This window comes from Pristiophorus japonicus, chromosome 12 (assembly GCF_044704955.1).
Source record: "Pristiophorus japonicus isolate sPriJap1 chromosome 12, sPriJap1.hap1, whole genome shotgun sequence".
In the NCBI taxonomy this organism is placed as follows: Eukaryota; Metazoa; Chordata; class Chondrichthyes; family Pristiophoridae; genus Pristiophorus; species Pristiophorus japonicus.
In genome coordinates this window covers 182,197,543-182,223,248 of record NC_091988.1, presented here as the reverse complement: position 1 = coordinate 182,223,248, position 25,706 = coordinate 182,197,543, and the positions used below count along the sequence as shown (strand labels likewise).

Genomic DNA, 25,706 nt, shown 5'->3' with positions numbered 1-25,706 from the left:
GAGAGAAAGCAGGAAAGGGGTACTGAGGGAATGATCAGCCATGATCTTATTGAATGGTGGTGCAGGTTCGAAAGGCCGAATGGCCTACTCCTGCACCTATTTTCTATGTTTCTATGTTTCTCACTGGAATGTGTCTTTGCTGAGTTATGAAATATCTCCTTAAATGTCTGCCACTGCTTTTCTACCATCTCACCCTTTAATCTATTTTCCCAGTTTGCTTTAGCCAACACTGTCTTCATACCTTCGTAACTGCCTTTATTGAAGTTCAGGACACTAGGTTGAAACCCAAGGTTCTCACCCTCAAACTGAATTTGAAATTCTAACATGCTATGAACACTGTTCCCTAGAGGATCCTTTAGTATGAGATCATAAATTAATCATTGCACATTACACATTAATATACATGACTAAGTAGTCTAATTGCTCAGCCGATGTCTCACATTTATTAAAGAAAATATATTAACAGTGCTTGGTTTATTTTTGTATCTTTATCTCAAACCTGGAAGATATTTACAGGGAATATAATAGGTTATCGTCAACAAATGACACAGGAGAAGGACATGATGAACCCTGTACGGTAGGGTTGTCAGAACACATTAAGAAGTACATTAGTAATTCAATTGGTAATGGCACCATGGATCTCATCAATTATTCAGCTTTAAATATACAGATCTGACGCTACTCATGGTTCAGAATAATCGGTATTAAACCCATTGCAAGGAGTATCTACAGTTCTGATGAGAATTGTTAAATATGAATTAATTGCATTCTATCTGCCACCAATTTAGAAACTGTAAAATTTGATAAAGAGTTTAACATTGCTGTGACCTACAAGCACACCTGGGGCCCTGCTGCAATGAACATGACATTTCATGGTAAATTGTACAAGGAAAGTAAGAACCGGCAGATCTCATGCTTCTTATAATCTATGACATTCTTCAACCCAAATGTCATTTTTACAGTGTAACACTTTCAGTTTTACTTTGATGTGCAACCTATGAAGGTTTTAACTGCTACACCAATCACCTTCGCAGAGGGAGTGATCACCAATATTTTACAATGAACTTGCCCATTTGCTCTATTAAATGAGAATCTTAATGAAGTATTGAAAATTGAATGATGAATTAATATTGGACTGAGATGAGGAGAATCTTCTTCACTCAGAGGGTGGTGAATCTTTGGAATTCTCTACCCCAGAGGGCTGTGAAGGCTCAGTCGTTGAGTACATTCAAGACAGAGATCGATAGATTTTTGAATATTAAGGGCATCAGGGGATATGGGGATAGTGCAGGAAAGTGGAGTTGAGGTAGAAGATCAGCCATGATCTTTATTGAATGGCGGAGAAGGCTCATAGAAACATAGAAAATAGGTGCAGGAGTAGGCCATTCGGCCCTTCGAGCCTGCACCACCATTCAATATGATCATGGCTGATCATGCACTTCAGTACCCCATTCCTGCTTTCTCTCCATACCCCTTGATCCCTTTAGCTCGAGGGGCCGAATGGCCTACTCCTGCTCCTATTTCTTATGTTCTTATTTGTTCAAATGAATTTCATGCTATGTCACGATCTTGACAACTCTGGGACCCGGGCCAAGTGTGGGCTGTACATTGCTCACATTTAAATGACTTACTTGCCATTGGCAGTGAGAATTATAGCAGAGTCTATTTTGACAGGACGCTACCAAGACTTTGCTGACACTTCAGTGCAGTACTGAGGGAGTACTGCACTGTCAGAGTTGCTGACCTTCGGTTGAGATATCAAACCAAGGCTGCTTCAGGTGGACGTTAACTATTTTATTTGAAGAAGTGCAGGAAGTTCACTTGTGTCTTGGCCAACAATCCTTCCTCTACCAACAGCACCAAAAACAAATGATCACACTGTTGTTTGAGGCACCTTGTTATGTGCAAAATGATTGCCATATTTACCAATACAATAACAATAACTGCAATATTTATATCATCCTTCGACAACTGCTTTTGAATGTTTCTGAGGGACATGATAAGGCACCTGGTCAATTCAAGTTCTTTCTTTTGGGGATAGCAGAAAAAGATACTTTGTCTATCTCAATGCATAATCACCTGTGCCTCTTGTCAGCTGAACAAGACTGACATTGTAAACTGTCCTTCACATTACAAAAGAATGTGTGGGCATGTGGGTACAATTGAAGGGGTTAGGAATGAGTATAAAATAAAGATTTTGCATCATTTACATAACGACATAAAAATCAACCCAAGTAACACTGGGGTAGAAATTCAAGCCCGCCGGAAACCTGGCGCGCTGGATGAGGTGGCCTCTTTCGCGAAATTGAGCTCTTTGTCATTTTTTTTAGGCGGACTGGAAGTCGGTCATAATGGGGCAAGCAGAAGATCGGCAACGAGAGGGGTGGAGGTGTGATGGAATCACCGCTGCTGTCAATCATGAGCGAAGCGGTGATGATGTCATGATGCGTGTGCGTCACCACGGCACTCACCTTCACTTAAAGGGGACAGCCTTCACCACTTGAAAATTTCGGTCCACTGGGCCACCAGCAATGGTTTTGGCCAGGCTAGCAGGCACCCAAGAGGGGTTGCCAGGCTGCATGGCTGAACCCGTGGGGCATAATTGTTGGCCCAACCTGGCAGTGGTCCGACAAAAGAAAAAATGGTGGCAGCGGCAGTGGGCCCTTGCTTTTAATGGCTGCCGTGCAGCCATGTCCCACACACAGAAGACAAGGTGCACCGACAGAAAAAGCTGTCAGGGGCACCGCGCGGTGGATCGAAGATTTTTCACGCTGAATTTGGCTGGAGGTGTGTGAGATCGGCAATGCCCACTTTGATTACACACGTAGGACCGGTTGGCAGCAGTGAGGTGGAAGTGGGAACCACTGGAAAATCCACCAAGGTGAATTTCGCTAGCGGCAGCCATTCGACCGCAAACTCCGCCAATTGGCCGCCGCTTTTTGGCGGGAAGAGGCCTTTTCGGGAAGCTGCATTTCGGCCCCACGGTCTTTTTATCATCTGATTGGAAAAGATATTTTCCATTAAAAAAATAAAATGAGAGAGATGGAGAGTGGGTCTAAAACCGGGCAGCCTTGCAGTGTCATACACTGGTATTTTTGAGCAGACTCACCTGCTGAATTTTTTTTTGACATGATATAAAAATTGCCCTTGATGTAAATGCAGGAACTGAGTTTAGATTATCTGAATTGTCTTCTTGTTTAGGGATTTTATGAGACGCTCGAGTTATTCATAATTGTAAAACATCGCTTCTCAAGACAACTTGTCTTAATTTCGGCATTTTTCACAGGAAAATCTGTTAACCATTGGGTCACAAAAACCACAAGAAGATCAATGGCGTACTGCCTCGAGGAGGATTGAGGTGACCAGTTTAAACCAATCTTTCTAAAACAGCAGTTGGATGCCAAAGTTACTCAGATCATAATCCTGGTAACTGCTGAGACTGCACCCCACCGATACCCTGAGATAGTGCCGGTGTAAATAAGACCCATTCCAGAATTGACGCCTATTCATGCTAATTTGTTTGCAAGGCATTAACACTGAATTACCCATAATTCTCAAGACCACAGGCTGCAATCAATCCCATTCCAGCCGTGGCACACTAAGCAACTTTCAGGATACATTTTTTGATTTGCAAAGTTCAAGTGTGCAACTCACACTACATTCCATGCCGCTATTTGCAGTCACCTGTTTATTGTAAATGGATTAGTGCAAAGAGGAATGTCGAAGAGGCAAATGTTAATATGTGATCATCAATAAGAAAATACAACTTATTCAAAGTTGAGTTTTTCATGAAGCTTACCACCTGAGCTATTTCTTTCACTAACTGCATTCTTGAAACTATTGCCAACTGTTGGTCGACAGCATTAACCGGCAATACAGTAGCCATGTTTTTCAAAGTACTGCCTTTTGAATCATTCAGGTGTTTATCGGCTAGGGCTAGTATTTTCATTGCATAACTACAAGCTTACAAGAGATTTTTTTGAATGAATTTATTGAAGTTATTATTAAGTCATACTTGGCAAGGACATTTAAGGCGTGGACACAGATTATACAACTGAGACAGTTCATAGACACTCAGACTTGCTCTCGAGTGTGGTTAAAAATCCAGTTATGCATGTGTACCACCCACATTCAAACAACCTATTACACTTGATTAAGGACGTCACTACATAATTGCAGATACACTTGTGAGGCATTTAGCTTGCACTGTGCTTTTCGCAAACCAAAATTAAACTAGCACCATTTAAAATTTTTAAACAGAGAAACACATATGCTCCGATAAGCACCTTGGGTCCTTTTATTACGTTAAGGGCGCTATATAAATATAAGTTGTTGTTGTTGTTGCTATTAACCCTCCCCCCCACGTCCAAGGAGGTTGGGGTATGCTGGCAGTTAAAAGAGCGTCAAAGCACTTATTTTCCCCGTTTGTGCCGCACGCTCATTTGGTCGTCATTTGGACCCCAATGCGATTTGTAGTTGTACACAGTGTTGATCGCGCCGGGGAAAAGCTGCTGGCAGATCGATCCAGGGCCAGAGGAGGCCCAGCAAGGTAACGTTTTAAAAGTTTTACTGGTTTCCTTGTGGGCCAGGAGGATCAGGAATGCTACTCCGACCATCTCCTGTCCCAGGCTTTCCCCCTCCCCTGACCGCCATCGCTTCCCAACCCCCACTTCCCGACGACGTAGATTAGAGCTGGGGATCGTTCCTTCAGATTTCTGGCGATGGCCTCCTGCTGCTTACACTCTTGCTCCCTCCCCACCAGCCAGGTAGTGATTTCTGCTGGGTTTGGATGGGAGATTCGGCTCCAGGATGCAGAAGAGGCCCAGCCGTTATAATAACTCGCCTTGGTTGTCCTGGAGTCTCCCAAAATTTAAGACTCATCTCCTGAACACTGCTGAGAACAACCAGGGAGAAAAATCATTGGGCCATTTTGTTCTCCCGTTTCACTTCAGGCAGACTCACAAACAGCAGGGCCACAATGTGCACAGGATGCACGAGCAGCCCTGGCTTGTGCATGCTCTAACCACTAAAAAACACACAATGGATAGAGCAGTTTCAGGAGCTCAGAGGATTGTGAGTATTGCAGCCGCCATTATTGACTGACTGGTGTGAGGACTGATATGTCGGGTGGCCGGTGGCGCAGTCTGGAGGCAGTACGGTTGGAGGCGGAGATCATATTGTGAAACCTCTTAGTATCCAAGTCCAACCAGAGTTGGCAAGCCTATGTTAAAATGGCCTAGACTTACGTTGGCGTAACTGTGCGAGCTTCTTGCTCACCCGACCCCGCCATGCCTCATTCACACTTCCAGTTAAAATTGGGCCCATAGACAATTTCTACATTAAAAGAGGATTTTTTTTGCTACTTGAAATGTACTTGTGCATTTCCCATGTTGATGCTCACATTAAGTAGAAGAAGCAATGCTTAATAAGACAAGAGTATTATATCATATTAATAGCAATAATATGTTTGTATATGTACAGATCCAAAAAATCTTTCATCAAAATGTCCTATCCTCAGATCATGATATATTAAACATGTATAAATTTCAAAGTTATATATTTGAACATAATCCTCACAGACATTTTGAGGCTGTAAAACGGTAATTTTAAATTAGCCCAATATTACTGCTTTCTTAGTTCCAGTAGGATACTAAACATTTTCTTCTCTTGACGCCTGCTTGGCGAATGCGATGTTGTTCTCAATGATCTCCCCTATCCCATTTCCCCAAGAATAAGTGATTCCTGAATGTTATTGTGCTTAGAATATTTGTAATCAGAACAAGATTTTTTTACAGTGAATATGTACTGACAACATTGTAATAGTATTGATGGAAGTCTTTGTGAATATGCTCCATTTATTATCAGAAGCAGTGCATAGACAAGAGAGTTAATTAATGACAGAGCTAGCTGCTGCACTTTTCTGCTTATTTCAGAGGTCTATTCCTGCTTGAAATGCATCTCAACCTACACAGACCTCTTTATTAAGGATTACTCAGTACTAAAAATCTCAGCTATAATCCATGCTGAACTGTGCAATACGATCTTTGACCCATAAAAATGGTGCATCATTTAAATTACGGGCAACTCAAATGTGAGTAAGTTGTGTGGGGCCCACACTGAGATGTGTAACAAATGCTGTATTTCCTAGCTCGGTTGCAACAAGCAGTGACCCTGAAAACCTTCAACGGAAGTCCACCAGATTGGCTGAAAATGAGCTGGGTGCCAGCCTTTCACTAAATGTTCCGGGGACAGTGGGGACAGATCTCTATCTGCCCCTTAAAAGGTCATTTGCGTAGGAGGTGGCAGAGATCTCCACCCGCAATGGGTACCCACAGCCAAGAAGCAGAAGTGGGGCCCACCTGGGATTCCAGGCCCGGATTGTGGCCTGAACACCCAGGGAATAAAGTTTTTCTTCAAAAATAAGTTTTGGCAGTGGCCTTACAGAGGGTGATGAGGGGCAATGATTCCAGAGGCCCTCAACACTCCACCTGTCTGGGGCACCCTTGCTTGATTTTCCGGCATCATTCTCATGACAGGCAGCACAGATCAATCTCTAGAAGCATGGGTGCATGTCATTGGCAGTCAATCAGGGAACTTCTCCCTGACCATGGAAACTCTGTCTGGGTCAGTAGCTGAGGGTTTTACACCAAAATGTGCCCATTATGGATTTTTCGAGCCACTATTTTCAAATAACAATTTTTATGTTCATCAAGGTGAAGTTCATTAATGCTGAAAATAGAACATTATTTGGACATCCACTATCAGCATCAAGCATTCTTATCTATGAAATAAATAAAATTCCCTCATCTATTCCAGCAATGTGCCTCCTGAGCCCTTTACTGCGACAGCGCCAACCATCCTAGATTGATATTTAATGCAAACAAGTGCCAATTATAGCAACTTTATACTGTGGGGACAATGTGCACCAGGAACTGGGTTGAGTATGCCCAAATTCATTTCACTTAAGGCTCTTACAACTCCCAGAAAGAAACCTTAATCCCTTTTGTCTTGCTCAATTCAGATGCAGGTCCCACAGAGGAAAAGACAGTGGGCTAGATTTTTGTCTTCATCACCTGGACAATAATCTGACAGTGTGGATTGCCTGCTCATTATAGAACCCAACTGGTTAAATCAGGCGGGTTCCACCGAGGGCGGGAGAGCTGCTCGCACCAGATTCCCACCTAGGCATCTTAACCCACTGCTCTGTTGTTGAGTGCAGGTTCGTAACACAATTATTACAAAATCTGGCTGGGTTTATGTTAAGATAAACAGTTGTTCATATTGTTTTTGGACGTTTAGATGGTGCTTAGGCCGTAAAAAGACAGACTAGCAGTAACATCAAAATAATGGCCCAGGATGACTTATCCAGTGATATTCCATATCTCTTTGTAGGAAAGTAGCTGGTATTCCACTTGGTGCTTCTGTCCGATGGCATGGGTCAGATCGAAAACTTGCGTGATTCAACATCCATCGCTGCCACCACCCCCATCACCTTTCAAACACGATATTCACAGAAGCTTTTGTTGTGACATGTCATGACAACTTTTTGGTTTTTGCTATAACAAATAATACATAAATATATTGTACAATAGAAAAAAAATAACTTACTCTGCTATACAAATAAAAATTCCACAAGGTTAGCATTATAAGTTCCACAACTAAACCGAACGCCAGTGAAGAAGAATGAAAAAGAGAATAACATCCATCATGTATCATATTTTAAGCACTGCCTTCAGGAGAGCAAGAGAAAAATATATTTAAAACATTTATTTTGTCATTTAAAAAAATATATAACTTTTCTTCATGAAAAATGTAAATTCGTTGTTATATCACAGAATCAGTCCCGAACTGTACACGTGAGCGCACAAACAATTGATTATTACAATGTTGTACTTTGCAATGCAACAAGTGACTGCCAGCTCCAGAATAATTCAAACACTTTAAAATCCAGTCCAAAGCTTAAGGCCTGTCAGCCTGCAACGCCGTCTCTTCAACACCCAATTAGGATGAGAAACACATCCAATGGCAGTACAGCAAGCAAATCATCATGCACAATTGCCACATTCCTCTGCCATGACTTAAATCCATATAATGTTGGAGCATTAAACAGTGAAATTATTTTTTATACCACAAAATCAGTCCTGCATTTTTTCAGCTTTCCTTCACTGATACAAAAGTTTATAAACTGAAACTCATCTCAATGATTCATGCATTATACAACTAGAGTTTTGTAAGCACTATATTCACATTCTGCATTCGCCTCACACAATAGGCGAACCAAATGTCCACAACAAGCATTCTAAACCCACGAGCACAGCAAATAACAAATTAACATTTGCACTACTTCCAGCTTCAGTGGAACTAAACCATAAAACATAATTAAAGGCCATTATTCTTACCTCTACCTTATTAATGTTCAATAGATATGTGTATAAATTGAAAAGATTATGGATACCCTTGGATATGATTTATATCCTACTTGTGATGCTGACCATAACTCACTTAGAACATCCTCATTGTTGAAGAATCAAATCAGCTCACTGTTAGGATGTAAATAATATGCCAGGGACCTTCATAATGGAGCAGTTACTATCTGATGAAACCAAAGGTTTTCTTGCGTGAGACTTGCAAAATACATATAGGCAGCTCATTTTGTAACCCTTCAAAGTATCATTGCTTACTTAATGGGAATTAGACTGAGTATATGGTACTTACTGGTGTTGGTTTGCATGGTTCGAACTGTGGTTGTTATAGGTGGTGGAGACACCGAGCGGACAGATACACTGTCGTCATCCTGAGAACAGCCAGCCTGGATAGCTCTTAGGTAGCTGTGACTTCTTGAACGGAAACAGCCAGGTATGGGCAGGTCCAAAGCATCCACTGCCTGGGAGTCCACCTCATTGAAGACAGCCTCGCAGATATTTTCATACTGATCGTTGAAATCCATTTCTCTCTCCTTTAAAGGAAATAAAATAAAATAACAATTGAAGTTGGATTGAACTATGGAACAGTTACAAAATCCAGCTTTTGATATCTCAGTTATTTAATTAAATCATGACCACACTACTATCAGAATGATGCAAAATAACATGCACTACACATGGGCACAAGGAAAGAATGGATCTGAGATATTAGGAGGGACGACCAAAAGCTTGGTCAAAGAGGTGTATTTTAAGGAGCAATTTAAAGGAGGATAGGAAGGTGGGGAATTTAGTAATGGAATTCCAGAGTATAGGGGCCTAGGTGGCTAAAAGCATGGTTTCCAATGATAGACTGAAGGGATTGTCAGAGGAACAGATAATTCGATAAGATTGGGTAGGGCTGGAGCAATGGGTTAGAGAGTTAGAGAGGGCCAATGCAATGGATAGGATTTAAACACAATATTTTACATTTGAGGCATTGGGAGATCAGGAACCAATGTAGTTCAATGAGTATAGGTAAATGTGCAGGACGGGATAGAGTTTTGGATGGTTTGATGTTTACAGAGGGTGGCAGATTAGAGTCTGGTCAGGAGAGCATTGGAATAGTCAAGGCTGGAGGTTTACAAAAGCATGGACACTGTCACTGAGTATCCTGCAGTCAACATCTTGGGAAGTTGGGAGTTACCTATAACCAGAATCTTAACAGGACAATATTAGCACCTTAGGGACAAAAGCATGACAGAGGCTGGGTCTACTGGGATAAGTGGCTCACCTCCTGATTCTTCAAGGCCTATCCACCATCTACAAGGCTCAAGTCAGGAGTGTAAATACTCACTACACACCTGTAGCCACAACAACACTCAAAAAGCTCAGTAACATCCAACACAGAGCACTTTGCTTGAGTGGTGCTCGTGTTACCAGGCTCAATATAATTATCCACCTTTAAGAGATGATAGGGTAAGATGAAAAGGGCTCGTGTGGAGCATAAAAGCTGACATCGATCAGTTGGGCCGATTGACTTGTTTCTGTGCTGCAGACTCTATGTAATTCTATGTAATATCTACCCCATCCATCACTGGCATACTGTGGCTGCAGTGTGTCTGACCTACAAGGTTACTACGACTGCATCCTCTTCCACCTCTATCTCCGATAAGGACAAGAGCAGCACTGTAGTGGCAACTCCATCACCTCCAAGTTCCTCTCCAAATTACAAAATGTTATTTATGACTTTGATTAGGGCCATTTTGGTGCTACGAAAGGAGCAGACACCCGACTGGAGGGATTCAAACAGGGAGTTACAGGAGAGATGAGCATGGACTTAAGAGACAACAACTCATCCAAGGACTTCGGAGAGGAAAGGGAGGCTAGAAATGGTGTGGTAGTTTGAAAGGACAAGCACTGATGATGGGTTTTTCGAGTAAAAAAATGGAAAGTGCTGTGAAAATTGGGTGGAGTGGGTCAGCCAGACAGCAAAGGGCTCCCCTCCAATCCCCCTCCCCTCCAATCCTCCTCCCCTCCTCTCGCTCCTCCCAGTTACCCCTCAGTAGGCAGTGATGGTCCCCAAGGGTTAAGTTTGAAAGGTTTGCGGACTTGGGCCAGGAAATCTTTGCCTAGAATCGAGTCCTGCCTGGAATATTAAGCAAATCTCCCCATCTCCCTTGACCAGCCCTGTCTCAACGTCTCTGTTGTCAGATCATGGAGATCGGTGGAGGTTCTGTGACCTATTTCAACTTCGAGTAAGAGAGAGCGATCCCTGTAACACCCTCAACAATACTCTGCATTTCTATAGCGTGCTAGGACAGGATCCATGTGTTGCACAACTTCGCTGATTTGTGCACATGAAAATTTCAGTCATGCACCACAATTTGTCACCATCCACACGTATGCAGAACTCCGACAAGCAAATTTTGGGGCATTCTAGTGTAATGTGCAATGTAAATTTTAATCTGCTAACGCTGCCAGGGCTCGGGAAATGCTGAAACTTGGGAATGCATGCTGTTTGAGTGTGTAATTCAGATACATTCCTGAACACTCGGGGCAGGAGGTCCATTGGTCTCTCACCATAACCCCAATAGGAGACCAGTGGAGCTCACATGGATTTTCTGCACCTTAATGTCTGACGATGCATCAAACAGCAAATTGTTTCAACCAGAGCACTATTAACAGAGGTCGGGGTGCTATAAATATTTTGAAATTATAATAATGTACTTTTCACTCAAACTTGGATTACAAAGAACTCTGAAACAAGATCAAACAATGAACTTTCATCACACGACAAATTATCCACAATAGCCCATTTCCCCCCCCACCCCCCCGCACCACCCCTCTAAAATAGTGATACCCTGCAGTGATAGTTTCAGAAGCTTCATCAGTTTGTTTGCTTACAATAGGGGATGATTGCAGCATCCTATGTTCCAGTAAGTCGGTAACGCTTGCAGGGAAAATCACAGGCACACATCCCACAATTTTCAATGTTGTTATAATACTGGAAGAATTACTTACCTTTTTGTTTGTCTTCTATAGTTATGCTAATTCTAGTTTCCTCTGCGCCTCTGATCACCTGTTTTATGTTTTTTGTAGGTTCCTGCATGGTGGCTTCCCTCACCTTTCTCCCAGCAGGCTTTTCAGTTTATTTTTCTCACTTATTTCGAAGTACTGGAGGACTACTAATGTGGTACCCTTGGTTAAGAAGGGAGAAAGGGATAGGCCGAGTAATTACAGGCCTGTCAGTCTAACCTCACTGGTGGGAAAATTATTGGAAAAAATCCTGAAGGACAGGATAAATCTACATTTAGAAAGGCAAGAATTAATCAGGGACAGTGAGTACAGATTTGTTAAGGGAAGATGATGTTTGACTAACCTAACTGAATTTTTCGAGGAGGTAACCAGGAGGGTCAATGAGGGTAGTGCTTACGATGTAGTGTATATGGACTTTAGCAAAGCTTTTAATTAGGTTCCACATGGCAGACTGGTCACGAAGGTAAAAGCACAGGGGTTCCAGGGCAAAGATGGATCCAAAACTGGCTTAGAGGTAGGAAGCAAAGGGTAATGGTTGATGGATGTTTTGTGACTGGAAGGATGTTCCCAGTGGGGTCAGTACTGGGTCCCTTGCTTTTTGTGGTATACATTAATGATCTAGATTTGAATATAGGGGGTATGATTAAGAAGTTTGCATCGGACTCTAAAATTGGCTCTGTGATTGATACTAAAGAGGAAAGTCATGGGCTGCAGGAGGATATCAATCTACTGGTCGGGTGGGCAGAACAGTGGCAAATGGAATTTAATTCGGAGAAGTGTGAGGTAATGCACTTGGGGAGGGCTAATAAGGATAGGGTATATTCATTAAACGGTAGGTCACTTAGAAGTGCAGATGAACAAAGGGACCTAGGAGTGCTTGTCCACAGATCCCTGAAAGTAGGCCTGGTGGATAAGATGGATAAGAAGGCATACGGAATGCATGCCTTTATTGGCCGAGGCACAGAATATGAGCAGGGAGGTTATGCTTAAAATGTACAATACTCTGGTTAGGCCACAGCTGGAATACTGCGTGCAGTTCTGATTGCCATATTATAGGAAGGACGTGATTTCACTGGAGAGGGTGCAGAGGAGATTTACTAGGATGCTGCCTGGAATGGAGAATCTTAGCTATGAGGACAGATTGGATAGGCTAGGTTTGTTCTCCTTGGAACAGAGGAGGCTGAGAGGAAACCTCATTGAGGTGTGTAACATTTTGAGGGGCCTGGATATAGTGGATAGCAAGGGCCTATTTTCCTTGGTGGAAGGGTCAATTACGAGGGTGCATAGGTTTAAGGTGGTTGTTGGAAGGTTTAGAGGGGATTTGAGGGGAAGCTTTTTCACGCAGAGGGTTGTGGGGGTCTGGAACTCACTGCCTGGAAAGGTGGTAAAGGCAGAAACCCTCACCACATTTAAAAGGTGCTTGGATGGGAACTTGAAGTGCCGTAACCTGCAGGGTTATGGACCTAGAGCTGGTAAGTGGGATTAGACTGGATAACCTCTTGTTGACTGGCGCAGACACGATGGTAAGTACTTCATGGAATCTAATACGGCCAGAGTGATCTCCTGGACTAGTTTTGATCACCTGCTTGGGTCGGAGAGGAATTTTCCCAGATTCTTTTCCCCAATTGGCCTGGGTTTTTATCTGTTTTTTTGCTTCTCCCAGGAGATCGTATGGCTCCGGGTGGGGTGGAGTGTAAAATGTCACGATACATGGAGTATCGCAGGTGTGTGAGGTGGACTGGTTGGGCCAGATGGTCTTTACCTTTCCGCCATTGTTCATTGTTCATAGGTTTATATGTAACCTTCAGGACTGCTGATCGAGAGCTGTGTGGCTCTTTGTCGGCCGGCGCGGACACGATGGGCCGAAATGGCCTCCTTCTGCGCTGTAAATTTCTATGGGCTAGTATTTCCCCAAAGCCCACCAGCGCCCAAAACCTGCTGAGGCTGGGAAGATTATTGTCGGCGAAAACTTCCCGAAATTAAACATTTTTTTTTTAGCCCCTTCCTTTGCAACAACGTAACCTCTGATTCAGTGTTTTGTTTATTTTTTTAAATCCGAAAAAAATGGGCCTTGCACCCCCAATCTGGGTGAAAAAGTACAATTTCGGCTAGATTGGGCGGTGCCTAAAGAAAAAGGGCGAAAAATAAAAAATCTATAAAAATTTACCCCGAGGCTGCAGATTGGGCCTAACAATAGAAAAAGAATAAAAATAATTTTTCAAAAAACCTAACTAAAAAAAATCAAAGAAACATTCCCAAGGCACTTTAAAATTAAATCACCCCAACAGATTTTGAAAATAAATAGTAAAAAGCCAATCACTCACATTTTTCTTGCAGACCTATTTACCTACCGCCCAGCTCCGCTGATCCTCGTGGGCGGTTAAAATTTTTTTTTAATACTTACCTACGGGTCCCTGCTCAGCCAAAGATCGTGCTAAGGCGATCTGTGGATGGTGCATACTGGCGGTCCGCTTCCCAGTGGGACTTCGAAACCGCCGGCATGCCTCAGCTGGGGAATTTTCCGCCGACCTGGTTTTCGCCCAAAATGGCCAATACCGCCGAGAAACCAGAGGGTGAAATAGTGCAAATTCTAGCCCCATGATTCTATGTTTCTATTTCACATCATCATCTCGATTTAATGCATTAGAAGGGCAATAAAAAGCTACACACTAATTAGATGAATGGTAAGAAACTGCCCTATATTATATGACGAGATGAATTTATCTAACTATTATCACAGTATTTATCGAGTATATACCTGCATTGGGTAAGCAAAACATTACTTATTTACTTTGCAGGAACCAATCAAAAAAACAGTTATATTCACAGCCTCCGAGGAGGTTTCTTACAGATTCCTTTTTAATTTTTTTTGAATGAAAATGCGCTCCTTTCCCTGACTTCCACATTTTAGCCTCTTCCTTTGCAACAACGTAACCTCTGATTCAGTGTGAACAATGTCACAAGAGATTTATAGAATATTTCAATAAATAATTGGAAAATCAGTCGATTATTCTTGCTCTTTTGTTTATTTTAAGATACTCAGTGACAGCCTTAAACGGTTTATGTCAAGAGATGAAAATGATACACACCTGGTTAATAGGGTTGGATTTGAGGGTGTCTGAACTTCCCATGTAGTCCTCATTCCATCCATGAAAGTTGGGCGTGTTCAGTTCTGCTGTATCCAGGCAATCAAGACTCCTGTGGATGGACTCGCTCACTGATGCAAGGTAGCTGTGGCTGTACAATGTGAAGTATTAAAGATTGTTCACTGACAAGTCTTTGCATTCAATAAGCTCATTCACATTTCTTTTTAAGAATGAGATACATTAAGGATTACAAAGAATTACGTAGAATGTACAGCACAGAAACAGGCCATTTGGCCCAACTGGTCCGTGCTAGCGTTTCTGCGCTACACGAACCTCTCCCACCCCTCTTCATCTAAATCTATCAGCATAAGAAAAGAGATCAAATGTACAATAGGTTATGGGATCTAAAGAAAAGACTTCATCAGATGTAGGCTGAAAACCTGCAAATCTAATTTTTTTAAGCAGCGTTCTTTGCACATTTAAATTGTCTATTCAGGCAACCTACTAGTTCCACAAAAGTTGATTCGAACAGATGTGTTTAGAATGTATCAGGATTACACATCAGGCACAAATTATGCCATCTTGTATATACTTAAGGCTGTACAATCAACTCAGCTCCCAGACATTAGCAACATATGTTTAAATTCTAATTAGAGCAACACAAGGCACATTTTAGACTCAGCGTCACAAAATCATGGAGCAAAAATAATTTAAAAAATGAAATGGAAATTTTTTGCAAAATACAGTATAAATACAGAAAAGGAGATTAATTTCCAGTGACACTTTACATATTGAACATCAAAGCAAGTTATTGCTTAATAAAGGTTATGCGCATTTAAAAATATTTTTTTACAGTGTTGCCTCATTGTATCAATAATAATGAATGGCGTGAGGTGATGTCGCTGTTGTGGTTCAATCAATGGGTTCACATTATATCATAAAACACAAGATTCAAAGCATTACTGTACTACAGGTATTGGCCTCACACTTAGAGATTGCATTTAAAGCAAAAGCTCCCAGGTTTTATCAGGACAGGTTTTAAACCTGTCTCTGCACCCCTATCATACTGTAGCAGGTGTGAAGCTGAAGCAGTACAGAGGCTCCCTCCCGGCAGTCTGCTCACTTTTCCTGGCTCGGTGCACTTCAGCTTGGTTTGTTCCCAAACCTGACTGCACAGTTTGTATCATTGCAAAGCAGAAGATGCTAGTCATCGGCACAAACTGCGTAATATCTGAACCCTATAATTAGAATGGAGTGTTGAAAATATGGCTTGCCTCCCTTAGCGCCTTTGAATGAAAATATTTTCCACATGCTGCAAGAGCCTGTCATTTGTCCCATTGGTCATCAGGAGTCAAAAGGTCAACATACAGAACCTGATGCCATAAGTATTGTTGTTGAAATGCGATTCGCTGTTCATGCGCGCCATAAAAATATGTCAGTAGGGGCAATTTTAACTTTTGTCGATAATGTAAAATGGCTGCCCGTTATGTACCCAACCAATTTTCCTTTCCATGAAATTAATGGATAAGACATTCAGGCGAGGTGTCTGATAGCGCCCGTTTTCCACTGTAGCTCAAATTTAAATATACCCCAGTTTGTTTTGACCCTGACTTGTTATATTTGGCTATATTATACATCTTGATTCTGACATAAATTCCTATTAGAGCCTACGGGGATGGACGGGAGGGAACGTGGTGTATGGAGAATGGTTTCATTCAAAAAATGAAGAAGAAAGCACTAGCTGATCCATCTTTCTGCTTCATTCTGCATTGTCCATATGCCATAAGAATAAAATTCAGGTAGAGGTGTGTCTCTGTAGTGGAGCTTCAACAGAGAGGATGGATCTGCCAAAGGTTAAATTTCGGTAAGTCAGCAGATCCAATTAGTAGTGCTTCATGAATGTGAGAGGATTACTCCCAAGAACAGCATTGCAAATCATGTCAACGGACATTTGATTAAGGGAAACTCAGAATATAAAAGACTCAAACTTGACCTGTGGCCTTGGATTCCACAAGCCAGCGACAATGAAGAATGCATTCTACCATGTATTTAGCTACCCTAACTTAATGGTCCATCTTGCTTAATGCTTCTGCTCCATGGGAAATTAAACCTGTCATGATTTATGGAAATGTTCTGTGCGTATAAAATAAGTTGTAAAGCCCAGTGAGTATCGAGGTAATGGAGTTGGCAATAAAATTTGTGAGGTGGAGGAATAATAACTCCAATCCTAAATGAAAGTGAAAAAGCAGGCGGAGCCTTAAGCACGAACCAGACAAAATTCAGTTTGTCATAATGAGAGCCTACATGCTGAAACTAATGCAATCAGAAATGTATTTTTCCAGGAAAGGAATTAAACTACAGGAACTCATAGGTTTAGATGAGTCAATCATTATTTCTGTAAAACTAGAGTCTAGATTCACAAATAAAAATGGGCCAGATAGCCTTCATGAAATGGGAAACCAACAAATGATCTCTTAATGAACTGGGAGATAGTGGTTTGTGGAAAGTTGAAATGGTGACAACATGAACTCTAATAGAAATGGGTTTCAGTCCAACCTCAAACAAATGTTAGAAGTAATACAAAATAAACATCACATGAAATAGAGTTAACAAACTGACTAGAACACAAAAGCACAAAACTTTTGCACTTGCTATTATAAAGTTTGAAAGTAGATGGTTTAAGAAACTTGATAACAACACCTTGCATTCATATTGAACCTATAATACAGGAAAACACCCCGAGGACAAAGACATAATGGGATGCTGAGCTCAACAAGGAGATTTTATGACGGGTCAAAGAAATGGGTTTTCATGAAAGTCGTAAAGGCGGACAGGGAGGTGGAGAGGTTTAGGGAGGGAATTCCGAAGAATAGAGCCTAGATGGTGCCAATGGTAGGGTGAAGGGAGGAAGGAATGCAAACAAAGATTGAGTTAGAGGAATGGAGAGTTTGGGGAGGGCTCTTGTGGGGCTGGGGAAGGCTACACAGATAGAGATAGAGGAGGCTATGAAGGAATTTAAAAAACGAAAGACTTAGATTTATATAGAGCCTTTCACAACCACCAGACGTTTCAAAGCGCTTTACAGCCAATGAAGTACTTTTGGAGTGTAGTCACTGTTGTAATGTGGGAAACACAGCAGCCAATTTGCACACAGCAAGCTCCCACAAACAGCAATGTGATAATGACCAGATAATCTGTTTTTGTTATGTTGATTGAGGGATAAATATTGGCCAGGACACCAGGGATAACATCCCTTCTCATCTTCAAAATAATACCATGGGATCTTTTATGTCCACTTGAGCAAGCAGACAGGGCCTTGGTTTAACATTTCATCTGAAAGACAGCACCTCTGACAATGCAGCACTTCCTCAGCACAGCACTGGAGTATCAGCCTAGATTTATGTGCTCAAGTCCCAGGAATGGGACTTGAACCCACAACCTTCTGACTCAGAGGTGAGTGTGCTACTCACTGAGCCACAGCTGACACAAAGATGAGAATTATAAATTGGAGATGCTGGGGTCCGTGAGCCAATGTAGGTCAGTGAGGATAGGGTTAATGAAAACATGGGTTCAGTGAAGACACGGGTTCAGATGATGATGATGTTGAATGGATGAGCGGGACTTGGTGCAGTTCACAGAGAATTACATAGAGTTTACAGCAAAGAAACAGGTAATTCAGCCCAACATGTCTATAATGTTTTATGCTCCACATGCACCTCCTCCCAGTCTATTGACTTCATCTTAGGGCCATTTCAGTGTTGTGACAGGGGCAAAACTTTAATTGAGGAAATTCAAACATGGAGCTGCAGGAGAGATGGAAACAGATTTGGGTAGTGACGACATGTTCAAGGACACTGGAGATGGAGCAATAGTTTACAAGGACAAAGGGGTCAAGGGTAAGTTTTTTGAGGGGTGGAGGTGATGACAATGGTTTTAAAAGGGACGGGGGTTAGTAAGTGAGAAAAAGAAGCTATTTAAAATGTCAGTTTGTTAGATGAGTGGGAATGGGGTCAAGAGCCTCATGGACAAGATGAGAGGCTTAGAGAAGGTATAAGAAAAATAGAAACATAGAAAATAGGTGCAGGAGTAGGCCATTCGGCCTTTTGAGCCTGCACCACCATGCAATAAGATCATGGCTGATCAAAGAAAGGGAATAAGGCATAAGGGAAGATAGAAGAGAAATTGGAGAAAGACTCAGGCTCAGGGGTAAGGCAGGAGAGAGCCTGTGGTTAAGTTTGGCTTGGTGAAGGGAATAGAATGAGGGTTTGCAGCAAAGATGGTCTCAATCTTGGTGGGAGAGAGTAAAGGTTTTACTCAGGACAGTGGCATAAAAGGTGGAGGTGAGGGAGTGGTTTACAGCATTAGAAGTATCATGGTGAATGGAGGGCCGAAGGGTAGGCAGGTTGCAGCTTGGAAGTGCAGTTAAAAGTGGCTTGGAGTAGAGTATTTTTCTAGGGATTGAGGCAGAAGGAGGTAGTGCTGTAAGGGGATAGGGAAATGTGGGTGGTGAGAGATACAAAGAGATGGCCTTGTTTATGATCAAGACCATGGGAACAGAGAGGCCACGTAAGATGGCAAGCCCGAGGGGATAGCTGTGAATATGGGTAGGAAAGTTTATAGGAAGGGAATGGTTTAGGGAGGACTTAAAGGCAGTAATACCAGAGAAGAGAAGGCAAAGTATGTTTGAAATTACCAGATGAGTTATTGCTCAATGCAGAGGCTGAGGGGAGAAGTGGGCAAGAACATTTTGTCGAGTAACTTGGGGAGATCGGTAGAGAATGTGGATTTTAAAGCTGGGGTGGAACAAGATGAGCTAGTTGAAGGAGGACAGACCAAGTTTTGATTCAGTGTTAAGGGTCATATTGGGTGGAACCAGTTTGTGGCAAGTGTTATAAGAGGAAGAGAATGAACATGGGGAAGCAAGTCCCCAAATCTTTCCCCTCTCACTACATTGGAAGAGGTCGCTTTGCAGATCCAGGGAAGAGCCTGTGTAGAGGAAGCAGGAAATGAAGAGATAGCAGACCTGGCCACAACGAAGGGTTGCTACCAAAGTTATATTTCATTTCTTCCCCATCCTATTTAGTCACAAGCTCCGTGCCAATAAAGTATGTATTGGTAGGATTGGTTTCTACATCCATGACGTTGTCATGAATATATCATTTTAGTACTTGTTCTTCTCTTTTGACAGGTAAACCAGAGGAAGTTGAATTATGGGCAGGAAAATGGAAGAACTGTGCACCTCATAGCATGCTTCAATCTAACCTTGCAAAGCAGAAGTACAAGTGCATACACTGAAGCGGGGGAGGGGATGATCGAGAGATGGATAGGGGTTGAGAAAGCCATAGCGATGGTTCTACTAACTGTATTTTCTTGTTTTCTCTGGTATTCTTTATTGTGTTACTTTTCTCTTTCTGTTCTGAAAAGAGATCGGGTGGCCTGATAATAAAACAAACTATGTTGGGAAAAACATCTTTAGTTAACTTTAGACCAGGACCAGAATGCATGGTAACTTGTATGACATCGGGTAATAATGGACGCAATACTGGAACTGGCTACACTGACTATCTTTTATAGAGGGCATGAACAGTAAGTCATGTATTAACAATAAGGCTCAGGGCATCATGTGCTCTATGTTAAGCACCTGGCTCCCCAGGATCAACAGGCCAGGAGACAGATTCATACTGTGTATGTGGAAACTTTAGATTGACGATTCATCCCCTATTTCTATTATGAATATTTATATGTTGGATGTTTTTGTCAATATTATGACCTTTTTGTTTTGGCATATCCTGTGCCTGAAACCTGTGACTAAGGTTATCGTGGACAGTTGGTAACTGTTCCTTTCGTTTTTTGGTTCTTGTATCGGTGGATAAAAATACCCAATCTCCTCACGACAGAAATAAAAATAATGGAAGTACCGAGAGTTTATAGTATGCAATCAAACTGTTAATCACAGGCAATTTCTCTAGTATATACTTTTACACACTCTGACAGATCAAAATCTAAGACATGACATTATTTATGGCTCACCTATTGACAAAGGACCCGTCTACATCATCCTCTAGAACTTATTTGTCTATTTCTAGACACAATGTTATGGAGAGGCTCTGCTCTATTTAAAGATAGCAGCACAGCCCACATTCTACAAATGCTTTGTGAAAAAAACAGAAAATTACTGGCTTCATCATGATGTATACTTTACAGGTCTACTTGACAAACATCTGCACCACACTGCTTCACTTTAAATGGCAGCTCCTGTGCAGTACTATGGCACCATGGGGGTATAGTTTCAATTCCCCTCAACAATGACTTGTCAATCTCATCAAAATGGTGACCATTCCCCTTTAATGTACACAACAGTCGAGTGATATTCCTGGCAGCAACTTATTTTTAGCATTTCGTCAACAGAATGATGCAGATTTAAAGATGCACATTTTCCTTGAGCAGCGAAGGTTTGAGGGAATTCAGAGCCATGTCAACATTTAAGGATAGATTAGCGAGGAGGATGAAGGAAAAAGGAATACAGGGATATTGGAACAAGAATGGTACATGGGATTCGGACTTATGTGAAGGACAAACATTCACAGGCACTAATAGGAATGGCCTATTTCGGTGTTGTAATTTCTATTTAATCTGTAACAGCAGCACTAAATTGCTTTGAAGAAACTTTCCTTACGTGTTCGCATTCGGTGACCAGTCAGTGATTGGTGTTAGCAAGTGGAAAGCATTCACTTTAAAACCTGTTAAAAAATGTATTGTGCATGTGAAACATGAAAACACGAGAATGTTTGGCACTAGTCAACAGAGAGCATTCTTTGTATTAAATATACATTGCTTGGCTCCAGCAGTTTCCCTTAAACTGCCTTTGAATGACTTGTGGCAGCTTTCTGAAAGCACATTACTGCATTTTTCAGAGCCACTAAATGACCAGCTGTTGAAGGAAAATGGATTGCCATTGTTTTTATTTTAAAAAAATACTGCTATAATGCAGGTGATAAAATAATCATATGGAATTAAAATAGCCCAAATTAAGGATTTAATCAGCTGTCAAAATACATATATGATATAAGTGCCATCTCCTCCAACCTAGAATGCAAAATTGCACGCTACAAGATGATAGATGACTGCATGTGGCGGTTTCTAATAACAGATTTGCTGCAGGCAAAAGAATATGCAGAACGTGATACTGAGAGCCATCAAATGGAGCAATAGTGGCATTGAATGTTTTATTAATCTAATTGTATTCCATTTCCGCACTCTAAGATTTGTAAATGACTGAAATGGAGTCTTCAGAAAGGAAAGAAATAAATACAGAAAATTAATTACCAGGAGCATATCTGCCAAATGTCCTCCTCAAATCATTAGTTCAGGAAATTCAGACATCTTTCTTGAGAATTTAAAAAGCTATGTGGAGTTTCCGCATCCAATCCTCAACAATTTCAATTACCGGATCTGCTTACTAACTGGGGAGTAGCATTCAGACAGGACTTAAGGCAGTTCCTAGTTTTAGGTATTCAGTGGAATTGTATACTTTTGTCTCTATGGAGGAAGTACCTGCCTCCTATTGGCTGGGCACTGAAGGAAGAATCGTGGAAAATTTGCTAAGAAATAAATGCTGAATCATAAATATTAGCTATTACCTGCATGACCAGTTGGTTTAGATGAGTTGTGGGATTGAATCTAATGAAGGGTCAGATTACATTACACTGGAAAAGTAAAGTCAGAGTTGTTTTAAATGTCACTTGAATCCCAAGGTAACATTGTAGTCTTCAGTCGACTATTATTTGGTGTCATAGATCTTATTTTTTATGATGAAACATTTGCTTTCTATTTTTAAGTGGCTGTTAATGTTTCTTGCCATTTGGGAGTATCTCAATGAGGCTGAATGACATTCGAGGGATGGGAGGTTTATATTCCTTTCTGACATCATTAGTGTAATCTTAAAAGTCAATTTCGAGTACAGATGACGGGAATGTCCTTGCACAGTGTAGATATGTGCCACAACCCTTCTGCACTCTCCCCAATGCCTCTTTTGTTTTAGCATTTCCAGACAGTTTATGCCCTGGCCACCTGTGAGAACAGATACAAACTTCCACACAGGACTGAATGGATAAATCAGCAGTTGAAAGCTCACAATTTGATTCATAGTTGGCTTCATGGGTGCAGATATTTTACTGCTGGCTGTGACACATATATTTAAGGTACGATCTGTGAACCAATTTACATTTTCTTCTTATTTCAATTTGATGGAATATTTTAGAGCAATTTAACACAGTTGCTCAGCTCTCTCTGGAGGTGACTAGATGGTTCTAGTTCTAAATGGGATTAACTCCCGATTAGCATAGAATTTGTTCCTTGACCCATGCTCAATTACAATTTTCTTGTGGAGTTAGCATCTTGGGAAGGGAAACATTGGCTAGTGTTCCCAGTCCTGCTTACTGTACAGTGACACTTGCTGGAAAAACACACATGTGCGCACCAGCTGAGGATATTGTTGGCCTTAGTTTTGATGGTCCATATAATTTAGTCACCTACTGATTTCACTGTCCACAATAACAAGTGCAGAATAGTCACTGAGCCGCCCCCACTGCTTGTGGAACTCTTCCCCAGCGTAAGCCACATCTTCATGAGAGGAATGGTGAGGAATACTGCCTTCCTGCCCCAAGCGAAACAAGCAATCCTGCAAATAGAGCTTAAGGTCATGTGCAAATACACATTATGTTTCTGCAACATAAATATCCTGCAATACCAGAATCAGGGGAACTGTTACGCAAACAAACAGTTGCACGATTGCTAGTTATACAAATACCATGTTCTTAAAATAATCCATGATCAGAAATGAGAACACTTTCATTTTCACTACTTCATGACCCCTGGTGGTCGCCTCAACACAGTGCAAGAATGCTTTTATTAAAGGGCCACTGCCTTTAAAATCATAGAATGATGCAGCACAGAAGGAGGCCACGGCCCATTGTGAATGTGCTGGCTCTTGGAAAGAGTTATCCAAGTAGTCCCACTCCCCTTTATTCATGTATTTGACAAACTCTTCATTATGTTTACAAATTGACAACATGGAGACCTCAGGTTAATATGCAATAAAATGCTGCGAAGATTTTCTTCCCCTCAAATGAAGAAAGATCCGCCAAGCACATTTCACCAGGATGATACCTCTTCGAGTAATTCAGATTGACTGTATGATGATGTCAGTTGAGGGTCCCTGAACATGTGAATCCTCACATTCAGAATTTAGAAAGGTTACGGATGTGATCAATGTAAGATGTCTGGATTCTTGTATTCTCACTCGTCACATGCACACTTTGTGCTGTCAAACACTTACTAATTACTGAAGTTGGGAATAAGGTGGGAGAGGCCAAGATTATTAAGGAGACATTAATGCAAGAGTTGATTAAAAAACAAACCAGAGGGAGAAATGTGTCACTGGTCAAATTGGATCAACTCTTAATCCAATCATTTAACACAAGAAAATTAGCCAGTGCCTGCACTTCTTATTGCTACAGAGTGACTCCAGCTGGAAAATGCACATTTGTGTATATTGGGGGGTGAGAGCAGGATTGGATTCAGTAATAGTAAAATCTAGGTTTGACTAGCCTCCCAACACTCACTGTGGAGGCTCATAAATGAAACATGGCTACTTGGGCAAAGTACCAGAGTTCTATTGGCCGCTTTGGAATTGTATTCCAGCAAGAGTCAGTGACTTCAGGAGGAGGGTGAAAAAAAGTAAACACTCCAATACTGCAAAACAGCAGAAATCTTTCACGCCATTGAACATTAGAAATGTGGTTTATCAAATATTTGGGTGAAATTAATCAAAGTGAAGTGCAATTTTCTTGTTAAAATAATAGCAATTGAGGAAAAACCCTGTGACTAGCACTATTACGTGCCGAAATTGCCCCTTTCTATAAAGCCTCTGGCCGCCTGAAAGCAGCGTCCACGGGTTAGTGTGGAACAGCCGCTGAGTCTCCGCGGAGGGGCCGCCATTTTGAAAATTGCCCTTCCTCGGGTTTGGAGTGTTGTAAGGGAATAAGGTGAGAGAGGCCAAGATTATTAAGGAGACATTAATGCAAGAGTTGATTAAGAACAAAACCAGAGGGAGAAATGTATCATTGGTCAAATTGGATCAACTTTTAATTCAATCATTTAACACAAGAAAATTAGCCAGTGTTTGCACTTCCGCCCGTTTTCCCACCGCGGCGTGCACGCTCCAACACCTTACCGACTGGCGGGGACCCCTTCCCGAAATTGCACCTCGGGAAATTGCCCCATTCCCGGAATTGCCCCGCGGGAGTGGCCTCACCGCTGGTCGGTGTCACTGACAGCTTTTGCTGTCGGTACACTCTCTGTGGCTTGGCGACGCGGCCGCCCTTAAAGGAAAGGTGGTGCTGCCGGCGACGCCATGTTATTTGATTTTATCGGCCGACTGCCAGTCGGGCTGACAATTATGCTGCGGGTTCGGCCGGGCCTCTTGGGTGCCAGGCTGCTGGCCCATCCGAAACCCTCCCTGGTGGCCCAGTGTTTGCCATTAAAGTGGCTAGAGAGTTTGCAGCGGCCCTCCCCTTTAACTGACCGGGAAGGACGTTGTGACGCGCCAGCGCAATGACGTCATCAGCGCGGTGCTGATGCCTTGCAGCGTCGGTCAATCCGCCCCCCCCCACCCCCACTTCTGTCCCGCTAGTGATGTCCACTCCGCTCCTAAGTTGAGGCCACTTCTGCCCCGCTCCAAAAAAACCCCGATGTGCTGAATTTCAATGTTTTGGCCGCCCTATGCATTGGGACAGTCAAAACACATCAAAAACGGTAGGTGCGACTCGTTTCGGGCGGTAGACAATTTTGGTCCCTATGTGTTTAAGGTATTCAATCAGTAGTGCCTATACAATGAAATGCTTACTTAACTAGAATAGCTGTCTGCACAGTTCGTAATGGTGCTGAGCTGAAGCCGAAGGCCTTTACTGACACTGATCAGGACAGGCACAAGGTAAATAAGACTGGCAATTGGAGAAAATGACTTACAGTATGCGCCATTTCATTGTCCTCTGCTGTGTCCTTACCCTATTCAGAATCAATTTCAACAATCTGATCTCCTTCTCAGTCCCAGCCTTTCTCACTCTGTCTGATGTCTTAAGGATCACAAAACTTGTCATGTTTATACATGGGAGCAGACCAT

The 25,706-nt window shown here is 42.0% G+C and overlaps 1 protein-coding gene across 3 annotated transcripts in view; it reads right to left on the bottom strand.

Moving 5' to 3' along the window:
• LOC139277581 (disks large-associated protein 4-like) overlaps window positions 1-25,706 on the bottom strand; it is a 487,044-nt gene that overhangs the window by 131,978 nt on the left and 329,360 nt on the right. For all 3 annotated transcript variants that reach the window (XM_070896251.1, XM_070896249.1, XM_070896250.1), the window contains exons 7-8: window positions 14,528-14,675; window positions 8,716-8,956 (exon numbers count right to left, since the gene is read on the bottom strand). In XM_070896251.1, coding sequence (XP_070752352.1) covers window positions 8,716-8,956; window positions 14,528-14,675 — 389 coding nt within the window. The remainder of the gene's footprint in view (window positions 1-8,715; window positions 8,957-14,527; window positions 14,676-25,706) is intronic.